This window comes from Maylandia zebra, linkage group LG8 (genome assembly GCF_041146795.1).
Source record: "Maylandia zebra isolate NMK-2024a linkage group LG8, Mzebra_GT3a, whole genome shotgun sequence".
Taxonomy (NCBI): Eukaryota; Metazoa; Chordata; class Actinopteri; order Cichliformes; family Cichlidae; genus Maylandia; species Maylandia zebra.
Genome location: NC_135174.1, coordinates 19,465,178 through 19,489,317, shown reverse-complemented (window position 1 = coordinate 19,489,317; position 24,140 = coordinate 19,465,178). Strand labels below are relative to the sequence as shown.

The 24,140-nt window shown below is 39.9% G+C and overlaps 2 protein-coding genes across 11 annotated transcripts in view; both read left to right on the top strand.

The window, feature by feature from the left end:
* Nucleotides 1-18,977, top strand: part of LOC101487778 (disks large homolog 5) — a 30,461-nt gene extending 11,484 nt beyond the window's left edge. For 4 of the 5 annotated variants that reach the window (XM_014410307.4, XM_014410306.4, XM_076887564.1 and 1 more), the window contains exons 6-34: nt 77-333; nt 703-1,015; nt 1,696-1,926; nt 3,012-3,196; nt 3,318-3,443; nt 3,667-3,799; nt 3,932-4,056; nt 4,304-4,479; nt 4,635-4,738; nt 6,082-6,174; nt 6,485-7,441; nt 7,578-7,701; nt 7,917-8,061; nt 9,046-9,167; nt 9,699-9,779; nt 9,857-10,016; nt 10,294-10,371; nt 11,222-11,384; nt 11,500-11,633; nt 11,923-12,087; nt 12,205-12,388; nt 12,636-12,784; nt 13,086-13,256; nt 13,392-13,588; nt 14,431-14,574; nt 14,747-14,874; nt 15,270-15,379; nt 17,122-17,231; nt 18,057-18,977. In XM_014410307.4, coding sequence (XP_014265793.3) covers nt 77-333; nt 703-1,015; nt 1,696-1,926; nt 3,012-3,196; nt 3,318-3,443; nt 3,667-3,799; nt 3,932-4,056; nt 4,304-4,479; nt 4,635-4,738; nt 6,082-6,174; nt 6,485-7,441; nt 7,578-7,701; nt 7,917-8,061; nt 9,046-9,167; nt 9,699-9,779; nt 9,857-10,016; nt 10,294-10,371; nt 11,222-11,384; nt 11,500-11,633; nt 11,923-12,087; nt 12,205-12,388; nt 12,636-12,784; nt 13,086-13,256; nt 13,392-13,588; nt 14,431-14,574; nt 14,747-14,874; nt 15,270-15,379; nt 17,122-17,231; nt 18,057-18,160 — 5,169 coding nt within the window. In that variant the 3' untranslated portion in view covers nt 18,161-18,977. The remainder of the gene's footprint in view (nt 1-76; nt 334-702; nt 1,016-1,695; nt 1,927-3,011; nt 3,197-3,317; nt 3,444-3,666; nt 3,800-3,931; nt 4,057-4,303; nt 4,480-4,634; nt 4,739-6,081; nt 6,175-6,484; nt 7,442-7,577; nt 7,702-7,916; nt 8,062-9,045; nt 9,168-9,698; nt 9,780-9,856; nt 10,017-10,293; nt 10,372-11,221; nt 11,385-11,499; nt 11,634-11,922; nt 12,088-12,204; nt 12,389-12,635; nt 12,785-13,085; nt 13,257-13,391; nt 13,589-14,430; nt 14,575-14,746; nt 14,875-15,269; nt 15,380-17,121; nt 17,232-18,056) is intronic. The other variant, XM_014410308.4, reaches the window with a different exon arrangement.
* A 694-nt stretch (nt 18,978-19,671) lies between these two features.
* Nucleotides 19,672-24,140, top strand: part of LOC101488046 (calcium-activated potassium channel subunit alpha-1a) — a 101,534-nt gene continuing 97,065 nt past the window's right edge. For 2 of the 6 annotated variants that reach the window (XM_076887559.1, XM_076887558.1), the window contains exons 1-2: nt 19,674-20,229; nt 20,331-20,591. In XM_076887559.1, the coding sequence (XP_076743674.1) occupies nt 20,212-20,229; nt 20,331-20,591 (279 nt within the window). In that variant the 5' untranslated portion in view covers nt 19,674-20,211. Of the gene's footprint in view, nt 20,230-20,330; nt 20,592-24,140 lie in introns of all 6 variants that reach the window. The other 4 variants (XM_076887562.1, XM_076887561.1, XM_076887557.1 and 1 more) reach the window with 3 other exon arrangements.

The window sequence follows — 24,140 nt, the reverse complement described above, 5'->3', positions numbered from 1 at the left end:
CATCAGCTCTTATCTTGATATAGTCCCATTATTGCCCTCTAATTCGTTAAATAACCCGACTTAATGCTATTTGCAGGTAATGAGAGAGGGCTCCTCTGATGTCCTTAACAAACTCTACGACACAGCTGTGGACAAGTTGGAGGCCGTGAAGAGTGACTATGAGACTCTGAGGAAGTGCTACAATGACAAGTTGGCCAGTCACAATGCCGATTTGAGTCGTTTGGACCAGGCTGAGGAAGAGAACCACCGGCTGCAGAAGCAACTCGACATGCTGCTGAAACAAAGAGATGCTGCCATCCACTATCAGCAGCAATACTCTTCTTCAATAAGAAGGTAAAGCTGGAATTATTAGGTCTACAAAGCCAGCAGGGCTACAAACTTCACACAAAAACTGAGCAACTGTTAAAAAACTAAAAAGCAGTTGCAGCAAATTATACTACAAACTGAGTACTTGAGTACAGAGCCAAAGTCAGATCTGCACAGTGCTTAAAATGTGCTTAATCCAAGGCAGATGAAGCTTTGCGGATGTCCTCCCATTTATAGTTTTCTTTTTAGATGCTTAAATTCCACATTTGATCAGTCTATGATCTTATTGTTCATGATTTTAATGTTTTAAGCACAAGACAGAGTAGAAATGTTTACCCTTTGGAAATTAATAGAGGCATTGAATCCACTGCATTCCTTAATCCCTGCCTGATGCAGGTTTGACAACACCCACCAAGAACTATCCAAGGCCACAGCCCACAATAAGGAGCTACAGCGAGAGATGGAACGGCTGCAGTCTGAGGTGACGCGGCTCAAGACCCAGCAGCTCAAGGCGGCAAAGGACAGCGAGAAGTACAAGGAGGAGCGGGACTCTGTGATCAGTGAATATCGCTTGATCATGAGTGAGCGGGATCAGGTGATCAAAGAGGTGGACAGGCTCCAGACAGGTCTGGAGATGGCAGAGGCGAAGCTAAAGAGCACTTCGTCAGAGAGACGGGTGGCCAGTGAGGAGCTGGAGGCTCTCCGACAGGTAAAAGCTAAAATGAGGGATCATCAGTGAGAACTGAAAACGGTTAACCATTTCACAGACGGGATCAGAAAGCACTGGAGGAATAACTATTGTGATAAGAGACATTTGGAATTATACATGCACTATAAAGAAATTAATTTCTTCAGATTTACAGGGCTCCTTTTAATTTAAGTGAAACTGTTAATGAAGAATGACCATTTGCGTAACATCTGTGTCTTAAATATCTCTTGTCGTTAAACTGCTGAAGTCATTCTTTTTGGCAACAGTCAAAGGTTTAGGGTGGCTAAAAAGTAACCACGTCATGATCACTGCTATTAAAACCCACAGTTCAGGAAGAGAAATTTGGTTATGCTTTTTAACTCTTCTGTGTAAAATGAACTTGAGAAGCTCTCCAAAATAAATACATAAAAAATCCTTTTAAGAGGAGCAAAATTCTTTAGTTCTTCATCTAATAGGAAGTTTGTCTGGCAGCATATCTTTGTGCTGAGATAAGAATGTATTCCTCCCCAAGGAGGGAATTCCAGAATCACAGCGATGTAAGAAACACGTCGGCATAAAAGGAAATGTACAACAATATGCAAATCATATTAAAATATTCCAAAATTCTCAAGGTAAAAATTTAAAAAGATATAGAAATGTACTTTTTTCTTTATTATTATTATTATTTTTTTTTGATGAAGGAGCTGGCCTCAGCGCTGGTGGACAGGGACCGAGCAATCTGTGAAAAGAATGAGCTGCTGGAGAAATTCTGTCATGAGGTCAAGGACAAAGCTGAGGCCCAAAAGGAGCTGAACCAGGCCTGCAAAGACATCGAAACAGTGCGTGAGGAAAGAGATGTGGCCCGGAAGGAGAGGACAGAGGCCATCATCCAGAGGGACCAGCTGTTGCAAGAGTATTACCAGGCCAGACAGGTAGCCAGACGGACAGATGATTTATCATCACAAATGGAGGGATTGGTTTATTTCTCTGACAGTAATCCCTTCATCCCATCTCACATAGTAGTAGTTTTTTATTTTATTTTATTTTTTCTTCAATCGGCTGGCTGGTTTCTACATATTGATTTCTGTTGAGAAATGTGTACTCACCCATCATTCTGTTTGCAGTGATTGTCAGATTAATTATAAAAGTCAGGGATGCCTACATTAGGAAATTACCAATAATTGTAGTGACAGGCCTCACCCTCACTTCCAAGTACACCAGAAATCTGCACTGCGTCAGAAATGGATTGTTAAGCAAAACTGTAGACTGAAATGGAATTAATGCAACAGTGTATCTAGTGCAAGCGCTCTAGATACACCATCAGACTGAGTTTTACATTTGTTTTATTATATCTGGTTTATATACCTAATCCAGTCTATGGCTGTTTTATACATCATAGATGGAAACTACATCTTAGTTTACAGAAATTTGTTTTTGGATGGATGGAGTCAGCTAAGTTGAAAGTTTTGTTTCTTAAAAAAAGCAACAAAATGTCTTCATAGCTTGTAATTAATACCTTGTATTTAAAAAAACCAAAAAAAACCAACAAAGCACTTTATTTAGTCTATTGATTAGTGTACAAGCAGAAAAAATAAATGATCTATTCAAACAAACCTTTCTCACAGCAGCCATTCTGGCTGCTGCTAGACGTAAACACAGGTGATACTAATCACATTAAAGCTTCACCTCAATAGAGGACAAGATTCATTATTCTAATTTGTAACATCTGTGTTTGTGCCATGTCAAGTCAAAATGACTGCTGTCAAACGGGTATTTGCATCAATGAGCTTTCAAGCTTAACTCGCACCAAAATTATGTAAAGCTGATAATTAAAAACATGTGTTGAGTATAATATTACTGCAAAGTTAGTGTACAGAGTGGGTGAAAGATGAAAATACTTTCTTATGACACACATTTAGAGGAATTTGCCACATGTTATCAAATACCATATTGGACTAAAAGCACCTTCACTTCTCCGGTGACATTTATCACCCATCAATTTGATCTACTCCTGCAGGAACAGGACTCTGCCACCATGAACATGGAACGAGCCACCAAGGAGATCGAGATGCTGAGGAAGCAGTATGAGGCCATCTCGCAGGAGCTGAAGGAGGCCTTGCAGGAGGCTGAGGTCGCCAAGTGTCGGCGGGACTGGGCCTTCCAGGAGAGGGACAAGATTGTAGCAGAAAGAGAGAGCATTCGGTAAGATTTTTTTTTTTTTTAAAAATATAGATGTAGATGCATGTCATTGCGAGGAGGCTTGGGCAAAAATAGTTTGCGTGTATTTTATGTGACACCTGATGACAATATGTGCATCACTCAGTACACTGTGTGACAACCTGAGACGAGAAAGGGATAGAGCTGTGAGTGATCTGGCAGACGCTCTGAGGAATCTGGATGACATGAGAAAGCAGAAGAACGATGCGACGCGGGAACTCAAAGAACTAAAGTGCGTTATTTCTCCCAAAAGTTGTTTTTTGAGACAGATAAATGTCTTGTGTTCTATTTTAGGTAAACTTGAATATTATTCATTGATTTATATTTGTGTTAAAAGTGCTTCTCTTCCTTAATGATCTTTTGTGCCACCCAGTGGATGAATTTTATTTACACAGGACAGTTCAAATTACTTTGAAATACTTACTGAAGAGCTACATATTTCATGTTTCCTGCAGAGAAAAGTTGGAAGATGAGCTGGAAAAGGAAGCAAGATATCGTCAGCTGATGGCCCACAGTTCACATGATTCAGCCATAGACACTGACTCAATGGAGTGGGAGACAGAAGTTGTAGAATTTGAGAAGCACAGAGTAAGGATCATTTAGAGTTTTCTTTTTTGTTTTTTAAGAAATGTGATTTGCCTTTAGAGAATTGCACTTAATGAATGAACTAATTCAGAATCAAAAAATCATAATATTCCTCGTGATTTTTCATTTTTGCAGGACATGGATTTGAAAGCACTTGGATTTGATATTGCTGAAGGGGTAAATGATCCCTATTTACCAGGGGACTGTGGTGTATTTGTAACTAAGGTGGATAAAGGAAGTATTGCTGAGGGAAGATTAAGGTAACTGTCACTTTCCTCCTCAGTGTATATAAATGTTTTGATTTCCCTTTGTCATTTGACACCTGAGTTTTGGTTCTAATAATAAGCTTTATTTGGAGAATAGAAACACATTTTCATATTTTCACTTGTAAAATTTAGTATGCAGCACTCAGAAAATCAGATTTTTGATACATGTCAATTTACACAACACATCATAGTTGGCTTCTCTTTCATTATTATTATTATATTCTCTCTTATTTCTGTTCAGGGTAAATGACTGGTTGCTTAAAATAAATGACGTGGATCTGACCAATAAAGACAGGAAGCAGGTGATCAAAGCTGTGTTGAGTGGTGAGGGCATGATTAATATGGTGGTTCGTAGAAGAAAGTCACTAGGAGGACGGATCATCACTCCAATCCAGATAAACTTAGCTGGACACAAAGGTCAGCTTCAATTTCCAAATAAGTAATAAACTTCACCGTTATAATGTCTGCCTGACAAGCTAGTAATGACATTAAAGTGCAAAGTATTTGCGTTTAATTATCTGTATATGTGATGGTAATTGGGGTGTGTTTTTTCTAATTGTTTTTCCTCATAGACAGTGGACTAGGTTTGGAAAGTGGAGTGTTTGTTGCCACATTGGCTGCTGGCAGCCCAGCTGCTAAAGACTGCAATCTCACTATTGGTGACAGACTGTTAGCTGTAAGTATGATCACTGAAAAGTTTATCATTTGTTTGATAAAAGCCTGTTTGTTATCAAGAGATGGCTGTGGTCTCTAGTGCCCTCTACTGACCACATTCAAGTTGTTTTAAGACAAGCACAACTGCAGCATGTTCCAACTACTTGCCTTCAAAGTACAGTGTTGAAACAGAGGAAATTTGTTGTGTATATGTATACATTTCATAACTTCAATGAACATGAAGTAATGCAGCCAGTTTCACTGTTATATAGAGAGGATATAATGGAGACTGTGGGCTTCCAGTGAGGCTGACCTCCGAGATGAAGTAAAATCTGACATTACTAAAAATTCACTGGAGGTACCAAAATATCAGCTACAATACAAAGATGCTCACAGTACACTGCTGCACACTATTAACATAGTTTTGTAATTTTCATATGTCAGATAATATAAAATCTGTCAGTTAAACTAGGATTAAATGTTAGTGAAAGTAAGCTAGCACATTCCCAAACTTGCCCTTGTCACACAAACCATACATACAGGCCATAACACAATTATATAGTCTACTTATCTTTTGATTTCAGCACTCTTATGTTGGATAAAAAAAAAAAAAAAAAAAATTAAAAAAAAAAAAAAAGTCATGACTGGGAATCATTTTTGGCTTGACTATATTTAAGTTTTAGACCACCATATATGTTACACTTTATTGGTCTGGAATATGCCGGTTATTCCAAACGGCTTCCATTATGATCTGAATCTGTCTTTTATATTGTAATTTGTCCTTATGCTATAATTTTATCCCTGGCAGCTTTAACACTGCCCAGGACCCAAAATTCATTAATAGACCATCATTTGCTGATAGTCTTACATCATGCACTCTATCATAGCTGGCTGCTTTGATATCAGTATCAGTAACTGTACTGAATATGCGTCTAAGCTTCGTTTTTGGGAGGTCTCACAATCCTACTTAAGTCCTGAATTGTCTTGATGTCCTACCTACATGTTTGAGACAGGGAATTCAGTATGATCTCACTTTATTATTAAAAAAGGCTTGCATTATTTACAGGAATCTGATATTTTAAAAAATAAAGTACCTCCATAATCCTAATCAAGGAATTTTTGGGACTTGATTACTTTTAAGGGCAGGTGGCCACTATTTTTGTACCCAAGTACACATCAGCCATCATTTTAATGGTTAATGTTGTGTAATGAGGATGCGCACACCTCAGATACCGGTAATCTAAATTCTAACCATAACTAGCACATTTGCAGACGCCATTTCAAGATGGAGTACGATGATGATGATGTCTAGGTAAGTAGGCTCTTATTTATGGGACTTTTTTTTTTTTTTTTTTTTTTCCTCAGATCAATGGAATTGCGCTCGATAACAAGTCGCTCTCTGAATGTGAGTCTCTGCTGAGAAACTGCCGAAATTCTCTCAGCCTCTCCCTCATGAAGGTAAAAACTCAGTAACCCAAACACATACAGATTCTCACAACTGTAAAATCACATACTGCTGTTTCTTCTAATAGACTCCCAATAGTCAGGCTTTATGCTAGTTGTACAATGCTTACTTCGTGCAAATGCTCATTGGGTTAATAGACAATGCAAAGTCTTCTTAAACCTTAATTGCTACCAGTATCTTTAATTTTTAAATGCTATCTCAAGTTTGTGGTTAAAAATGTCAGCGATCGTCCATTTCATCGGAAGCTATTTATTGCATTTAAACTATTTTAATGTATATTTATCAACATTTCTTCCTGCACAGTTCTTTCCCCAAAGCTGTTCTGGGCAGAGTTTATATGAAACTTTGAGAGACTCTGAAAAGAACCCGCGACTCCAGTCCTGTGAGGGCCACACGAGAAACTGCAGAAACTCTAAGCACAATTGCTCCACACAAACTGACATTTGTAGCTGTGACTTTGGCAGCAGAGGGGAGGAAGCCTGCAAGGATACCGGTGACTCCCTGAATAGCAGCAGTGGCAGCACTCACTCCCACCACAAACCCTTTTCCAATGGTTCCCCGCATTCCCGTTCCTTTTCTGCCTCACATAGTCCTTCGGAACCCCACCCAGAATTCTGCTACCGGAGGCAGGACCTCCAGCATCGGCCTTTTACCTTCACCCCTCTTCTGTCCGACTGCAGCTCACCACAGGCTGCTGTGGACCGAGTGCAGAGCTCGCCAGTCAAGCCCAGTGGAGGCACATGGCCTAAAGTCATAGTGGGAACTGTTTCAGAGTACACCCAACTGTCCATCTATAAGAAGCCCAAACAGAGGAAGTCTATTTTTGACATGAATGCTTTCAGGAGACCTGATGCAGCCCAAAAACTGGACTACATGTCCCTGTCTCACTCACCGCAGAGCTCAGTGTCTGAATCTGCTCAGACACCCCCCACCCCACCAGCAAGGAGCGACTCGTTTAGGTTCAAGCATCGGCAGCAGAACAGCTCCGCGTCGGACTCCACCATTACCACCGGCACACCACCAGCATCCCCTGCCCAAGCTACGAATCCTAAGGACAAGGGAGAGGTGGGAAACCAATGCTATTTCAATGATGGCCCTCCAGGAGAGGCCAAGGGCAGCTCCAAGAAACCTGCTGAGGAGGAAGAAGAGGAGGAGAACCGGTACAGGACAGAAGTGCAAGGAAAAAAGAGATACCGGCCAAAATCAGCACCAGCACTACGTCGAAATGTGACTCCATTGCACATTCCTGTTCCTATTCAGGTAACTGAGTATTTAAAGAACATGTTGAGGAATTTACTATTTGACATTTTTATAGATGCTATGGTTTGTGTTATTTTGTGTCCCTTATTTCCTCAAAAATTAAAAGGCTTACAAGCTGTACGTTTGCTCCTTGCAGGTACAGAGTTTCTCTAACGATGAACACTCCCCAGAGCCAGTGGACTTGTTACGTTTCTCTCCTATACGAACCAATCGGTACAGCGTACAATATGCACCCAAAAGCTACAGTAGCATTGCATCACGTAAGTTATGGGAACAGCTTAATGTGTTCATTTTTTTCCATTTTTTTTTTTTCACATTTCCAAACACTGCATGGATCACTAATAATAAAAATAGAAAGTTGATTTCGATTTGTTGGGGTTTTTTCTATTGAACTAATAAAGGCTTGATATTTATAGGATGGAAGTGTCACATAACTACTACTTGTTGATGTCTAATCCCACTATTTGTCCTCCAGACCCTGCACAACGAAGTTTTGCCCCTTGCCCTGCTGTGACGGCTGTCATGAGGAACCCTGTCTACACAGCCTGGAGCCATGAGGTCCAGGCCAACAACCCTCCTCCAGCTCCCAGCTCGAGCAGTCATCCTCATACACACACAAGGTGTTCTGTCAGTCTTTTCAACATGCACGAGTCCAACTCTTCTTCACGAGCCTTTTTACTGTTGTGAATCCTAAAAATAAATCTTGTCATTTTGCCATGTGAATATATGAATTAATGAGTATACTTATTTTGCATATAGTGTCAAGTAAAATTTTCTGTTTCAATCACACCTCATTCACTGCAGACATTTAATAGGAAGAAGGTAGCTGAGTCGACTAAACCACTACAATTTGTCGGTGAAACAGAACTCTCAATTCCAGGTCTTTGAATTGACTTAATAGAGTTCACCCATGATTAATTGAATTATTCGACAGGTAGAGTATCTTCAGTGCTGTTTTTGTCTGTTAGACAGATAATGCAGCAACTAGTCAAATACAACTTGGTGGAAATGTGGAGCAGGGACAAAGAAAGCCACCAGATTTTGGGACAGAACCAGGTCACGTCGTTAAGAAATTCTGAGCTAGGTCATCGGCCTCGTTGGAGAAAAGTGTTCTCCAAATGCTTTTTAAGTTTACTTTTTTCCTTGTTACGACATCTTGAAATATCTATATCTGTTAGAAAACTGATATTTTATCTCAACTGTTAGACTGTCTCTTTTGAAGCAGAGAGAGAGATTAATTAATAATTATTCTGTATTCTTTTTTTGCTGTGATTGTATTCTGCATACTTCTGGTTTTTTGGTGCATTAGTTAGAAATAAAAGACAATTTCAGATGTTGTTTTTTTTTATATATATATAATTTAACAGTTTATTTTGATGCTTACTGCAAAGTAGACATTAGTTCTAGTAGTACTGTTTTTCATTTTAACCACAGATTTGCTAAATCCTGAATGGTGTATTTATAGCAGCGAAACAACTGTGTATCCTGCCCCAGATCTCATGGACAGATGGCATGTAGCAAATTATATCTTGCCCTGGGTTGAATAATTGACTGCCGGGGGACTTACGCAGGCCTTTTCTTTTTCCTCCCCCCCTCTACTCTAGCCCCCAGCATCAAGGTCGCCTCAGTCTGGACCTCAGCCACAAGCGCACTGGAAACCCGACTGAGCGGAGCTGCAGCCAACCACCACACAGTACTAACTCCTTGCCCTGCAGCAACAGAATGAGTATGTATGGTGCCCTAGTTTTATGGTAATCACGACATGTTTAAAATGTGAATAATGTTGTTTACATTTTTCTTAATTCAGTCCGCACTTATTTAGCCCACTATTTATCACTGCTAGCAAAACACCTAACTGGCGTCGAGTTGTATTGTTAGCAAACACTGACTTCTGTGACACAAAATTATTTAACTTTAATTTTACTCTTAAACTCATTATATTTATGCAATGTCAGTTTTAAATGCAACTCTCCTGTAATGAGTTAGAAAGTCTTGTAGCAGTTTAATTGGCTCAGGAGACGATGGTGATTAACTGGCTACTTCAAACATTTGCTCTGTGGTAAATATTTAGATTAGCAGTGTCGGGGAAAGGGGCTTATCACAGTTGTTCATATATTTCCTGGGGAATTCCCATATCAACATGGTTGGATACCCTCAGTTGTGTGAGAAAATGTTTCTTGTTTTCTTTTTTTTCCATTATGGGTCAACTGACCCTTTTAATAAATTTCCTGTTTTTTTTTTTTTTTTTTTTTCTTAGGCACCTCTGGTACTCAATTTAGAGCAGAACGGATTAAGATCCCTCCAATTCGTTATCCTCGCGCCACTGGATCTGACAAAGGTACTGTTCAGTCTGGGAGCAACATCTACTGGTACCAAATGTTACTTCAATTTTTTTAATATCTTCTGTCACTCCAGGCTCGCTTACACATTCGGAGGGTAGCAGCCCAACACCTCCAATGTCCCCTGTCAACCTGGACACGTCGTCTTTCACTAGCAGCCAATCGCAGAGCTCCATTTCCACCCAACCTAGGATATCAGTCAGCCCTGCTTCAATTGGTGACAGGCGAAAGGAAGGGTAGGCCAACCGAATCCTCGTCATTGTCCGAATCTTTATCCCACCATGATTCAGCACCACAAGACATGTTTTCCACCATTTGTCTGTACTTTTTGTCTGGTTCATTGTGATTAAATGCTTGCAAAGCAGTAAACAAAGCCTCAAGCCTCCATCCAACACTGTCACCACAATCGATCATTTTATTATCTTCACTTTCTTCTCTGCTGCTGAGCCTTGTAACTTGAAATCTTTCTGTCTTTGTCTGTTTTTATTTTTTCCCTGTCATTCTGCTTCTCAGATTTGTCTCTTACTGCACTTCCTCTGTTAGACCTCCACTTGGAATTAAGCCCAAGTTCTTCTCTTTAAGAAGCTTGAGGTTTGTCTTGTGCTGGTAGCACATACAGTATAAGCACTGTCTGCAGGACTGGAGCACAGATCTTATCATTCTGCCTACACTCTGCATATATAAATGTTACAGTCTAGACTCACTTTGCAGCAGCGGTGCTAGATTCTTTTGAATGTTTAATAATGGCAGTAATGAAATGGATGTGTATCCTTAGGTCGTCATCTTCTCTGCTCATTATTTATTCAGAATGCTGTTAAATGTTGTATGATTGCATGACATGAAGTGGGATTTGAAAATGCACGCTTGCCACATCAGCCACAACATTAAAACCTTGTTCTTGGTACAGTGTGCTACAAAAACAGCTTGGACCATTAGGTGCACAAACATAAGACCTTTGGGCGTGTCTGGTATTGTCAGACATGAGGCTACAGGCTCAAGCATCAGATGCTTGATCAGATTGGGATTTTGAGAGGTTGGAGGCCCTGACATTGTCCAGTTGGGGACTGTCATTGCCTTCATATGGTGCTGCTGTTTTTGTGGGTGGTATCAGCCACATACCAGGATTGTGATTACTGTTATTTACTTTACCTGCAAGGGGTTTTTAATGTTGTGGCTGGTACGTGCATATTATTGTTTGAACAATACACATTTGTGTGAAAAATGTCACATGATTCGGTGATTATTTGCATACATGACATGCATGATAGCATGCAGACTCATATTGTGTAGGAAAACATTAGATTGAAGGGAAGAGCTTATTCTAATTTTTTTTTTTTTTTTTTTTTTTTTTTTTCCCTTCCCCAAAGTTGCATGCTTGCAACTTTTCTATAAGATGTCAAAACACATAAATGTTCTTTTTTTTTTTTTTTTTCTCCTGAAGGCCGTACCTGGGGGAGCCACGAAATGTGACGGTACAGAAGGGAGCAGAACCGCTTGGTATCTCCATTGTGAGTGGAGAGAATGGCGGAGTGTTTGTGTCCAAAGTGACAGCAGGTAGCATTGCTCATCAAGCTCGATTAGAGTACGGAGATCAACTTCTTGAGGTACATTAGCTACTTTACTGCATATCCATGATTTATCTTTTTTTTTTTTTTTTTTTTTTTTTTTTTTTTTTTTTTTTTTTTTTTCCTGCCTCTAATGAATCCCTTCTGTTTCCAGTTTAATGGAATCAACCTTCGCAATGCCAATGAGCAGCAGGCACGGCTGGTGATCGGGCAGCAATGTGACACGGTCACCATTTTGGCTCAGTATAATCCACACATGTTTCAGCTGGGGATTCACTCTCGTTCAGGGTAAGAGGGAGACGAGAGCTTAGCAGTGCCCTTTTCTGTATAAAGCACAGTATGTGCAAAGCAAACGCATGAGTACACAATCGTAAAGACTTCATACTGTAGCACAGGAATAAGAAATGGGTTATGTAATTATGATTAACAAATATTAACACTAAAAAGGAGATGGCACGAATGTGCTATAACAGTAAACAAACCCTAAAGTGTATTCTCTAAAAAACAGTTATTTGGACTTTAGGGTAAAATATTAAATGATTAGAAAAGATTCTGACTTTGTTTCTCATCTTTTTAGTTCTCGGATGGAATCCATCAGCAACCAGCCGTCACCCCATGACAGCGGAGCCACCACACCGGACAATCACTCCACTGTAGATTTACTGAGTGAGCAGGATGAAGGCACGATTACTCCTGCATCCAAACAAACGACTCCTGCCACTAGTCCACACATCTCCTCCAGGTAGTAGCTTTATATCTGCTTTTATGTTCGCTGGGTTGATATGGTGTTTTAATACAGCCCTTTAAAATAGACTTTGAATCTACTGGTCGAACTTCTTAAAATGTATTTTTCTTTCAGGCTTCCTGGTTCAAATCCACGCAGGGTTCCAGAGTATCGGTTGGTGAGGCTGAAGAGGATCCACGTGGAGCTGGGAGTTCAGATCTGTGGAGGGAACCTTTATGGCATCTTTGTGGAGAGTTTAGATGATGACAGCCCTGCTAGGGGTCCTGATGGTTTACTGCCTGGAGATTTGATGCTGGAGGTATCTTTCATATTTGTCAATAACTGTGACGCACCAAAGTTGTCATGTGTTCAATAAAAAGTAAGTTGCAGTAGCTGTAGTGAAAACAATACTGGACATAATTGTGTGATTTGTGTACCTGTATTATAATGCTCTGAGGCTAGAAGAAAAGCACATTAAAGCAGGTTTAGACATAGAATCTGACTGCTTTCTGTCTTATAGATGATTGTCTTTATAGTTTTAATTAATTTATTTATTTTTTAAACAGTACAATGGTGTCAGCATGAAGAACAAAACTAAAGAAGATGCTTACCTGGAATTGTTGAAACCAGCTGAAACGATCACCTTCAAGGTCCAGAACTATGCAGACAACCTTGATGCAGTAAGAGAGAGTACCGGAGATGGATTTTTCATAAGGTACCCTGAATATTTATCAGGCCACTGAAATTAAACTGCTGAGATGACATGAATATTGTGCCTCTTAATTTCATGTTAAACAAAATCCAAAATGGAACCTAACCACCGGGAAATGGGCAGTAAAGTTTGGGAACATTGAGCTAACAGAACAGACATGTTTTGGTGATTTGAGTGTCAGGTCAATAACTCGTTGAAGCTTGTAGAGTATAGCTTGTAAGACTTGTTTTTCCATTATAGTCTGCAAAGTTTTGTTTATCATGCCATTGACATCTTCCCCAACTACTTTATTCATATTTGGCAGAGCACTTTATGAGAGAGTGGCAGAAATGGAGCAGGAGCTAAGCTTTAAGAAAGATGACATCCTTTATGTTGAAGACACACTACCAAATGGTAATTTTGGCTTCTGGATGGCCTGGCAGCTTGATGAGAGTGCACAGAAACTAGAGAAAGGACAGATTCCAAGTAAATACATGTAAGTACAGTGTAAGAATTTGTGGTTTTCTGATTTAGAAAATCTGTTGAGAAATTCTACATTCATCAAACTTTAATGTTAAAGAACATTAGTTTGATAGCATGTTGATATGGATTGAAATATTATCTCCATAAGGATGGACCAGGAATTCTACAGAAGGCACAGCATGGCTGATATGAAGGATGAAAACGGCACTAGCAGGACGCTGTCTGCTGCTGCTCGGAGGTCATTCTTTCGCCGGAGGCTAAAGCACAAACGGAGTGGATCCAAGGATGGAAAGGACATGACGGCTTTGGACGCCATTAGCACAGATTCTTTACCCATCACAGAGGGTGAGAAACTCTCTTCTAAACACAACTTTATTTAAAAATGCACAAAAGACACATAATTGTATAAGAAAGGTTGATTCTAGAATAAGCACATATTTGGATTTTCTTGAGCGCTTACTTCACCAGCATTGCATTATACTGTCGTCACATTGTTAAACTTACAAAGGACTGTTTGAAATCAAAAAGTTCACAGTGAATACAGCAGAATCTGATTATTGTATTTCACACATTCCTTCACAAGAGTTGGACGTAAAATTACCCACAAATCTGTTCAACCACAGGCAGATTTGTCAGAGGTTTGAATGTGGAGCACGCTGCAGAGGCTTGCTCACTTTCTAAGCATCCAAGATTTAATTTACTGGATATAGTCTTGACTTCAGTCAATTTATCAGGCTTCACACAGCTGCATCTGGAGGTGCAACAAACATAATTACATTTCATCACAGACACCACAGTTTTACCAAATACATTTTAGTCTTTGGTGTTTAAAATAGTTACCTTTAAGTGTTTAAAGAAAAGTTCATACATTTATTTTTTTTAATGAAAACCTTTTCCCAATTAAGCCTAATCTCTAAGACTTAATAATGCTCTCAAGTTTGAAAAGTTCAGATTTTATTCTTTAGGCTTGATACTAGATAGAAACTGCTACTTTGAATGTCCCTATTAACCTTACGTGATGATTTGTGAGGCAGATCTCAGGCATGAAGATGTGTTTATATAGCTGGATTTTTCTTGAAAGAAACTGAAGCTTTCACATAACACAGAAACCACGGTTAAAATGAGCAGCAGTGTCTCTCTCCTGTTATGCCTTTGGAATAAATTGCTTTGGTTTATTCCCTGCACAGACGGCGTGAGCCTCATGTACCAGCGGGTTCAGAAGGTGGAGTACTCTTCGCCTCGTCCAGTGCTGATCTTGGGTCCATTAGTGGAGGCCTGTAAGGACATGTTGGAGAAGGAGGCTCCTACCAAGTTCTGTCGCTGTTTGCCTGGTGAGCTTCTGATTTGTGTGAATTTATACATGAAGGATGTGTGTGTCCATCAGACTTGTGTTATTGCGCAAGGGAGATTTCACTGAGAGCTACCTAACATGAAACTCAAAGATCAGAGAACTTGACGTGTATATTAAAATAAAAAATGTTGCTTTTTTTTCTTTACTTTTAGAAATTATGAAGGCATCTCAGCAGGCAATAGAGCGTGGAGTAAAGGATTGTGTGTTCATTGATTACAAACGGAGGAGTGGGCATTTTGACGTGACAACAGTCGCCTCAATAAAAGAAATCACAGAAAAGGTAAATTTAAAATAACCTTAATCTGCACTATTTATTGATTTGCTTGTCCAGAAATGACACATTTATGACCCTGCACCAATAGCAGTTGTATCTTGAAGTTTATGCACTGCTGTCTTTCCAACTTTTCTTACAATCTTCAGAGGACTTTCAGCTGAATTCCAAATAATGCAATACAGCCAAACTTCCAAACTGATTAAAATAACTTGATTGGCTACATATTTTCAAAGAACCTTTATTTTTTTTATGTTGACATTTATGTTGTTGTTGATATCCCATAAACTGCTAGAAGTCTTTAAACACACAGAGCGTGAAAATAAATATTTTCTGCAGTTTTTTTTTTTTTTGTTTTTTTTTTTTGAAACATCTCCCATTTCTCATGTTGTCTTCTCTCATAGGACTGTCACTGCTTACTTGACATTGCCCCTCACGCCATTGAACGTCTTCACATGGTTCACATCTACCCAATCATCATATTCATCCGCTACAAAAATGCCAAGCAGATAAAGTGAGTAATTTCATGCCTGCTTTGACTTTTAAAATATTTTTTTTATTTCTACCTGTCAGACATGTTGAGCATGCTTTGTGTTGTGGTACCAGTTTTGTTTACCCAGTTATTTGTCAAGCTCCAAACCTTGAACAACATACAGAGAGAACTCATCCAAAGCTTTTGCCTCTGGAGGCTGTTTCTGAGAAGAAAGGGGAAAATGTGGGCCATAGCATTTTCAAATAAAGCCACATTCATGAACAAAACTCATCCGTATATTCTGAACTAAAGTAATAATCTGTTTCTATTTTGCAAATAACTACTTGGGCATTAAATCAATATGTAATCTAAAAATGTCAGGTCATAAAGAATTATTTAAAGATTACTTAAAGTTCCCCCATTTTAAAGCCATTCTCGCTTGAAGGACTGATTATTCCTGATTATGCTTAATTTTATCTGGCTTGAGACAGTTGCTTGGGAAATTGGCATCCGCAGAAGTCTTGCTGGTTTTATAATCACATTTGCCCTCCATCCATAACAAAACGAATTGATCAACCAAAATTTGATCAGCATCATTAGTTGCGAAGACACGACGTGCTCTCTTCCACCACCTGTTTTCATCGACTGATGGTGATGGCTCACAGATCCTCTGCTTTTTCATTTGTAATCCGTGGGAAGATTAAATCTGCTGAACCTTCGGCATGGTGCTTCATGCACATGCGCACACAAACGCATGCAAATCAGGGCAAACTCGGGTCGGGCAGGAACAGGCTTTTTCCACCACGCACGTACACACACGCGTCCATAAATCTATGAAACGGTGCAGCAGGCAAACATGGTTCAGATTGATTCCTGCTAAGCCTTCGCTGTCATCAGCTGAGTGCCAGCTGTCCTGGGAGGGGCTCACGAGGCCTGTGGCTCCGCTTCGTGGTGTGGGTGGCTAAAAACACACGATGCCCTGCCGGCCTCAGCTTCCATGTACACAAAAACACACCTCCCACTGCCTGCTGCAGCAACTGACAGGAGCCCAAGGTTTTTCATGGGTTTCTATCCTCTGAGAAGCATCAGCAGACCAAAATGTTGACTGCATAATGAGTGAAAGGAGAGAGACAGTGGTATTCTAGGTTAAGTCAGAGGTAAAAGATGAAGACTGGTAAACACATGAATTCTCAAGGCTTTGTGCGGTCATGGGTACTGAGTGGGATGGATGGGTTTAAAGTAGGGAGATTTCACTGAAGCTAAGCTGTTAGATTTCTTGGCAGAAATGAGAAGTTTTGCTGTAAAAACTAGTAGATATCTCCTTTAAATTGCATCTATAGTTACTTTAGTCAACATCTGAGTATTTTTTTATTTTATTTCGATAAAATGCTAATAAGGGTAGTTGATCCTTGTTAACTTTGCTGATTTATCCAAAAAGACTTTCTTGTCTATTACTGCCAGTAGAATTTCCAGGAAAATGGTTTTCAATTAAGTTAATGTTGGCAGTAGCAGCCCAGAAACATGAATAATTTATATGCAGTTGAATTGGGATAAATGTATTCACATTTTTGTATAAAAGAAATTCACTCTAAATTTGTATTTAGCAATGTTCAAGATGTATTAAAATATCCACACACTATTATTACTGTTTATAAACATGTCTGCAGATTTTTAGTAATACAAAATATGGAAATTGTGACTGTTTTGTTGACATCAAGAATCTGACACTTTGAGTGTTTGAAATGAGGTTTTGTAGCAGGCTGACAGGGCTGATGTTTCCTCAGAGAGCAGAAGGACCCTTTGTACCTGCGGGATAAACTGTCTCAGAAACATTCCAGGGAGCAGTTTGAGGCAGCGCAGAAAATAGAGCAGGACTACAGCCGCTTCTTCACAGGTTGGTGGGATAGGCTTATGTTCACTCGATGTTAATTTGTATACAGGCATTATAATTCTAATTATTGTAACCTTAACCACACCTACAGTACACAGAAATGTGTAACTGCAAACTGAATCCCAGTTTACAAAGAAAGGTGTATTTTTGTAACCATTTTTTCACCTCGGGCTTAAAAGTCAGTTCATCAATAATCAGACACAAACTGTTTAATGGCATTTATCGCTGTATGTCCAAAATTTTTGGTGATAGTCTCTGAGATTTGTTTTTAACTGTATTTATTTCATGTTATTTAGAGTTTAGTCTTAAAGAGGAGGTATTGGGAGCACTGTATGTGTGTTCTTTAAGAAGAGTTAAAGTTCTGGTATCTGGAGCAGCAGACAGTCTGACACCCAACTGTCTGCCTGATTAATGACTAGAAAAGGAGGCGACTTATACACAAGGGCTTTTGCAATGAACACATACCACAACTGATCCCATCTATTAGGGAGAGTTGGCCGGCCAACTTCTGCACACATGCCACGATTGTGATTATATTTATCAGCACTTTCATTAAAAGTATCTGTTGATAGACAGCTTATACCAGTTTGTCTTCACAGTTTACAACTGTAAGTCTTTTATTTCCACAGTCCTGTTGGTTGGTGTCAACATTAGTCTCATTACATGCTTGATATAATTGAAAATGAGTAGTGCTTGGATTATGCAAAAATAAGAAAAAATCACATTGGTCTGGGAGCTGAGTGACTGAATGGGGGGGAAAAAATGAAAGAACTTTCAATGGGATGTGTTAACCACAAAAATACCACCCTCCTCCCAACTGTATTGCAGGTATTGTCCAGGGAGGCAGCGTCTCCTACATTTGCACTCAGATCATGACCATCGTGGAGCAGGAACAGAGTAAAGTACTGTGGATTCCAGATGGAGCCCTGTAAAAGTATCTCCCCTTGTTCATGTCAACCAGAAACATTCCAGGATGTAGCGAAGATGTCCAAATCCAGCAGTTCACAGCCGACTCGATGGTTAACATCCAATACTTCTCACTTACAGCAATATCAGCACACATGATTTGCAATATTCCTACTACAGTAATTATGTAGTACAGAGACTTGTTTACACTAGTCTTCAATACTTGAATTGTGTATTCCCTCATATTCAGTAGCACTCCTTTAATCCCTTGAATTGTCAGACCACAGGGACTCTGCATCAACTCCAAACTGAAGATGGACCACTGTGTTCCCTCCTTGATATTTATGTCTTCTCTTGCCATTTAATTTATCTAATCAAGTCAAAGATGTTGGTTATGATCCTTTGTTATACAACTGTAGCTCTCTAGTGAATAATGTTCTTATTTATAGAGGAGAAATTGCTTCCTTCACATTATGTCAGTCTTTATTTGGATCATTTCACTCCTCTCATATAATATTGTGCCAAGCTAAATATATTTAATACACCACACTTATTAACACTGCAATTTTCCTTGTAAATCACGCAGCAGGTTTGCTAGTTTCTGCCAATATTCTTTGTCAGGTGGATTTTTATTTTTTTATTTTTTTTTGTTTTTAAATTTAAGAAGGGATTTTATTTTATTTTTTTCATCTGTTGGCTAAACACATGTACGTGTTCCTCGAATTTTCACGTCAATCACGTTGAGAGCATTTCATCTGGATGTCAGATAAAACACTTTACATCAGGCTTTCTCCAAATGAAGGTTATTGTTTCTATAAAATATTAAACATTCAGTTAATGGAGTGCAAGTTGTCTGTGTTTTCTTTGCACATCTGAATGCTAACATCAGCTCACAAATAGCGGGCTGGTTATTTGTCAAGAAAAACTGGACTCAAGTTGGACCTCAATCAGTGCACAGTTTGTCCTCGAGGGGGAGTAATTTACCACTAGACGAGAGAAAACAAGATGTCCTGTTTAGTACTTTTCCTTACCATGTTTTATAACTGCCCATATAAATACTCTTATTCCAATATTTGGAAACTTTTTACATTTTGGGTTTTCTAAGCCTTTAATGCGTGGTGGCGTGGAAACAATGAAAATGTATGGTGTATTCTCTGCTGCAATGTGTTTTTTAAACCCGTATTTCCATCACTGCTGGAGAAAACGTTTTCTCGTTTAAAGGCTCCAGACATCCTTAGATTGATGTTAAAGCTCCATATAAAGATGTAGGACACCAATAAGAGAATTTCATTTTCGTCACTTTGCCCCACCTTATTATAGAAATACAGTTTGAAATGTGATTATAGTTTAGGAACATAGATCTAATGTACAAAACTAAAACGTCCGTACAAAATTAAGGGTTTAAAAGCACGGTGGCTCTAACCATAAAGTTACAACCATCAAAAATTGATGAAGCGGTCACTATAAATAACCAGACATCAAGATAAGCATCGACGTCTGCTATTGATGGCTCCTCCCCCGCTACCTGTAAATCTGCGATGCCATCTTCCAACAAATGGATGTGACAGAGGGAGTCGGAGAACGAGAATTGCGTACAAGAATAAAACGGTCATTTTTTTCCCAACCCAAACGATATATCCGTAAAGGAAACGACAAACTGCGGCCTTTGACGCGAGGACGGCATTCAACAGTGCGCGGTGCTGACTTCAAGTAGCGGACCTGCTGAAGGCTACGCTGTAAAAAAACAAAAAACAAGGTGGGGGAGTGAGTGAATCGACTGGCGACGACAGCACGCCTCTTCAGTGTTATCATAACGCCGCTGCAGTTTCATCCATCGGATCTGTGAGAAAACCGTGAGTTTTGAGGAGTTTGAACAAGAAATTTGATTTTTACGCACACGTCTAACGGATGACGCGCAATCCCGGCAACGAACACGCGTCGTGAGGCGCACGACTGAGATCTTAATTTCAAAAGAAGTTTGGGGGTTTATTTTGGTTTGGTTTTTTTTTTTTAATTGCGAGTGTGGCTCTTGTGGACTTTAACTTTTACATCTTTGCTTAGAGTGAAGCCAGATGAGATGGAAGAGGAGCGGAAGGTGGTTGGCTGAACATGCCTGAGCCGTTGTGGCATCAGGGGGCGCTGGCTGGAGCTCCCCAAAGGCCCTGAATCCCAGTTGAGTTGATTGTTTGTTTTTAGGGGCTGGCAGGTGACCAGAAGTCGGTAATGCCGAAAAACAGGGAGAGATTCAACCCGGACCCATCCATCCACATATCCAAGATGAATGTGATCATCCCGTTCTCACCAGATGTGCCCTGTGATAACAACGGCCAGCGGATGTGGTGGGCTTTCCTCGCCTCTTCCATGGTCACTTTCTTTGGGGGTCTCTTCATAATCCTGCTGTGGAGAACTCTCAAATACCTGTGGACCGTATGCTGCCACTGTAACGCCAAAAAGAAGGTACGCCAGCTCATTTCATAACGCAGCACTCCTCCATGAAATCATCATAGAGGGGTTTTTGTGTAGCAGCCAGTTTGATTTGGGCTTGTAATTAAATCTGTAGTAGGTCCAATCAAAGTGCATGACTCTGAATAATGAACTCTGCTATTCTTGGCTTAATGTCACATACAATGCGAGCCTGTTATAATAAAACCTCTTTGATCTTGGACTGTAGGCTGTTAACGAGGAAAGTTGGTCCTCGTTAACAGCAGGTTTGCAGTTGGAGCTACAGCTGACACTTGTTGGTGCACCGCATTCAGTTTGTTCTTAGTTGATTTGAAGGTGATCCAGCGCACAAGTAGCCTACAAGTATTGTAAAAAGCTTAACTATCATACGAATTTAACATGTTGAGGAGCTTAATTCCCACACAATAAGAAAACAATTTGTGGGAATATTATGAAGATAGTTTGACATTTGTACAATGTACAACCAATGCTTGTGGTCATACATTGAAGGTTAGTGGAAGTTAAATTGTGCTGCTAAAAATAGGGGGGGCAAAACTAAAACCTGGTGTTTCCAGATATCATGTCCCGCTTAATGTGGATAATCCACCGGCCTCAAGTGCAGTACATTTTGAATTGGAGCTACATTCTGTTGAAGAATTTCTCACTGGATAATTTACAGAACAAACAGAGTAGCAGAGGCAAAATGTGCTGCTGAATCTTATTTTTACAAACAAAAATCCATCCAGCTGCATTTTATTGAGGACAAGGGATTTTTAATCTTCTGTAAACAGCAACTTAGCTTAGGTTCCCCCCTTTTGAGTTCTTGTCAACATAATCTGAAGTCGGCATCATTTTCTTTCAACTGTCCAGCTGAACATGCCGCCCAGTTTGTTTAGCGTATTTCATAAAGTCTGGAATACTCTAACCTGTTGAGGACACATGGAGCTATCAGGGGCTGCTACATGGGTCAGATATGTTCATGCGTGTCTTTGTGTAATCTCCAGAGACAGCAGCAGCAGTAGTATTTAATTCAACTGCTACTACATTTTCGGCCTCACAGTAATGACATCATCTGCGCCAGGCCGTCTGCAGTCGTGTGTTAGAAAAATGAAAAATCTTTCTGTTGTGTTTTTCCATAAAGTCTCATTTTAGAGTTTCCGCCATTACGCATATGCTTAAGGACAAAGATGGACTAGCTGATAAAAGTGCAAGAGATGGAGCAGTTTGTCTTAATGCATGTGCATTCATTTCTCAGACAGGCAGTCAGGGTGGAAGAGAATCGCTAAAGGCTGCATGCAGGGTGGTGCTGACCTTTTGAAGGGAAACGTCTGTATCATTTCCATGGTTGGGTTGAAGCTGCTTACAATTAAGGCTGCACATAACAATTAGAGTCATGGGTTATTTAATATGTCGATGTATCTTCTTTCTTAAAATACAGAATATACATCTTCCCAGCACCCAAATATTAACTACCAAGAATTCAGCTATATTAGTTGTCATGATACAAAGGGACAACTTACAAATATTTCAGGTTTTTGCTTCATAAATGAATAAACCTGAAAGACCGACACATTTTTCCGACTAATATTTAAGAGGATCCGTTTGTTTGGTTTGGTTTTTGGCCAAGATTTATTTATAGATGTAGAAAATTGGAACAGAAATGCTTTCCTGAAAACGGATCATGCCGAGGTTTTTCGTTTCAGGGTCCACAGCTGAACACTGTTTATGTGCGCATATAAGAGAGCAGTCAGGTCTTTTTGTGTGTTTTTGTGGAGCTGCCGAGCTCCACCAACCTGTTGTGCTACTCTGTGGGAGTCAGCCAGAGACGGGTCATCCTTTCACTTCCAATCTCTCCCTCTCTGCCTTTTGCTCTCCTGGCATTCATTTCATAACTCCTGCCCTGTTTTCTTCTCACCCTCTCTTCCTCATCCAAGAAGCAACCTTCCTCCAAAGTGTCAGAAATGCAGTGTCAGGCGCATACCGTATGTGCCATATGAATCAGTACTTTTGTTGCTAAGCAACTGGCAAGCAAAGGATTTCATTAGAAGAGTAAATCTCTGTTATGCAGTGGCTGTGAGATGTGGCAGGTTGTGTTGGAGGAACACCTCCCCACCCCCTCCCAGTCTGTGCATGTCATTAGCAGCCCAAACATGGAGCGTTAAGTGCATTGTTCATAGATGGGAGTTGATAATCTGTTTCCTTCTATTCTGATTTTTTTTAAAACTTTGTTTTCCCCTCTGTGGGGCTTTCACTGCCCAACTCTGCTCTGATCTGACAGCTCTTATGTCTCTGAGCCTCCATCTCTGTGGCTCTGTTCTCCCAGACTGATGGAAATCGATGAAACACGTCATTTGCGAGGTTCTGATGAATGGCTGCTATTATCCGTCTAGGAAAGAGGAAGAAATTGCTTTCATTGTAAATGGCACTCTACTCACAATGGGAGGATGACAAGTTGTGGCAGCTCCTCCGTCATGGTGCAGACTTTGTGAAACTTGCGCACACTTCTTTATTAGCTTGCGTTGAGTTTTGAGAGACCACATCTCCACTTATCCACGAACTGACTAGTGTTCAGTGATAATGTTTCATTGGACAATAAGAATTCCTGATGCCCCAAAGTGTCCAGAAGTTTATTACGGCAGTATTTCTGCTGGTTTTGATCCAGATACAAAAAACAGCAATGGATGGATTGTGATGAAATTTTTCTGGAGACGTTCATGTTCCCCTTTGTTATGGATTTTTTCATCAAGTAAGGTCTGAAATGTCGTGCTCAGTGGAGCCTTTTTGGGACACGATGACGTAACATCTCTGCTCACTCTTCATCAGTCTTGTATCTATAGGGGCCATAAGGCCAAACGGCATTTTTTTTTCTTGTTTTTTTAATCATTTGACTCTTATTTGGACCAAAGAGTAAACGCAGAAGGAAGCATAGAAACTCTCTTGAATGATGTATTTCAAAATCTCTCTGGCTTATAGGTCTGTTCATTTTTGCTCTGATGAGACCAAGATGCAGTAAGGTGTTACTCCTGCATACATTTAAACCTGGTATCACAAGAACCACATTACCTCTCACAGACACACCTTCTATAACATAAATGGTGAGGGGAGCAGTCTTGATATAGATTTAAAGGAGTGCTGTGAAAACTTAAATGTATTATACATCAGTAGAAAGTAGACAGGAAAGCAGGGAATGACATGTACCAAAGGGTCAGATCGCCTGCTCACCTATGAGATCTGTAGTGGTGTCAAAGTATGACATCTTTGCTAGAGATGTTACATTTGTTTTGTTATGAATCATTTTTGTTGCATCATACTTTTAGAACAGGTCCAATCACATTGGTGTTAATAACTCTAGTTTTAATTTGGCTAATTGGGCGGTTGTCTGCCAAGGTGCCTCAGTGATTATCACTGTGACCTCACAGCAAGAAGGTCCTGGCTTTAAAGCTGCAAGCTGATTGGGGCCTTTGTATGTGGGTTTTGTTTCTGTGTGGGTTTTCTCTGGGTGCTCTGGCACATTAGGTTAAAATTTGCCATAGAGAGTTTGTCTCTCTATGTTACCCCTGTGAT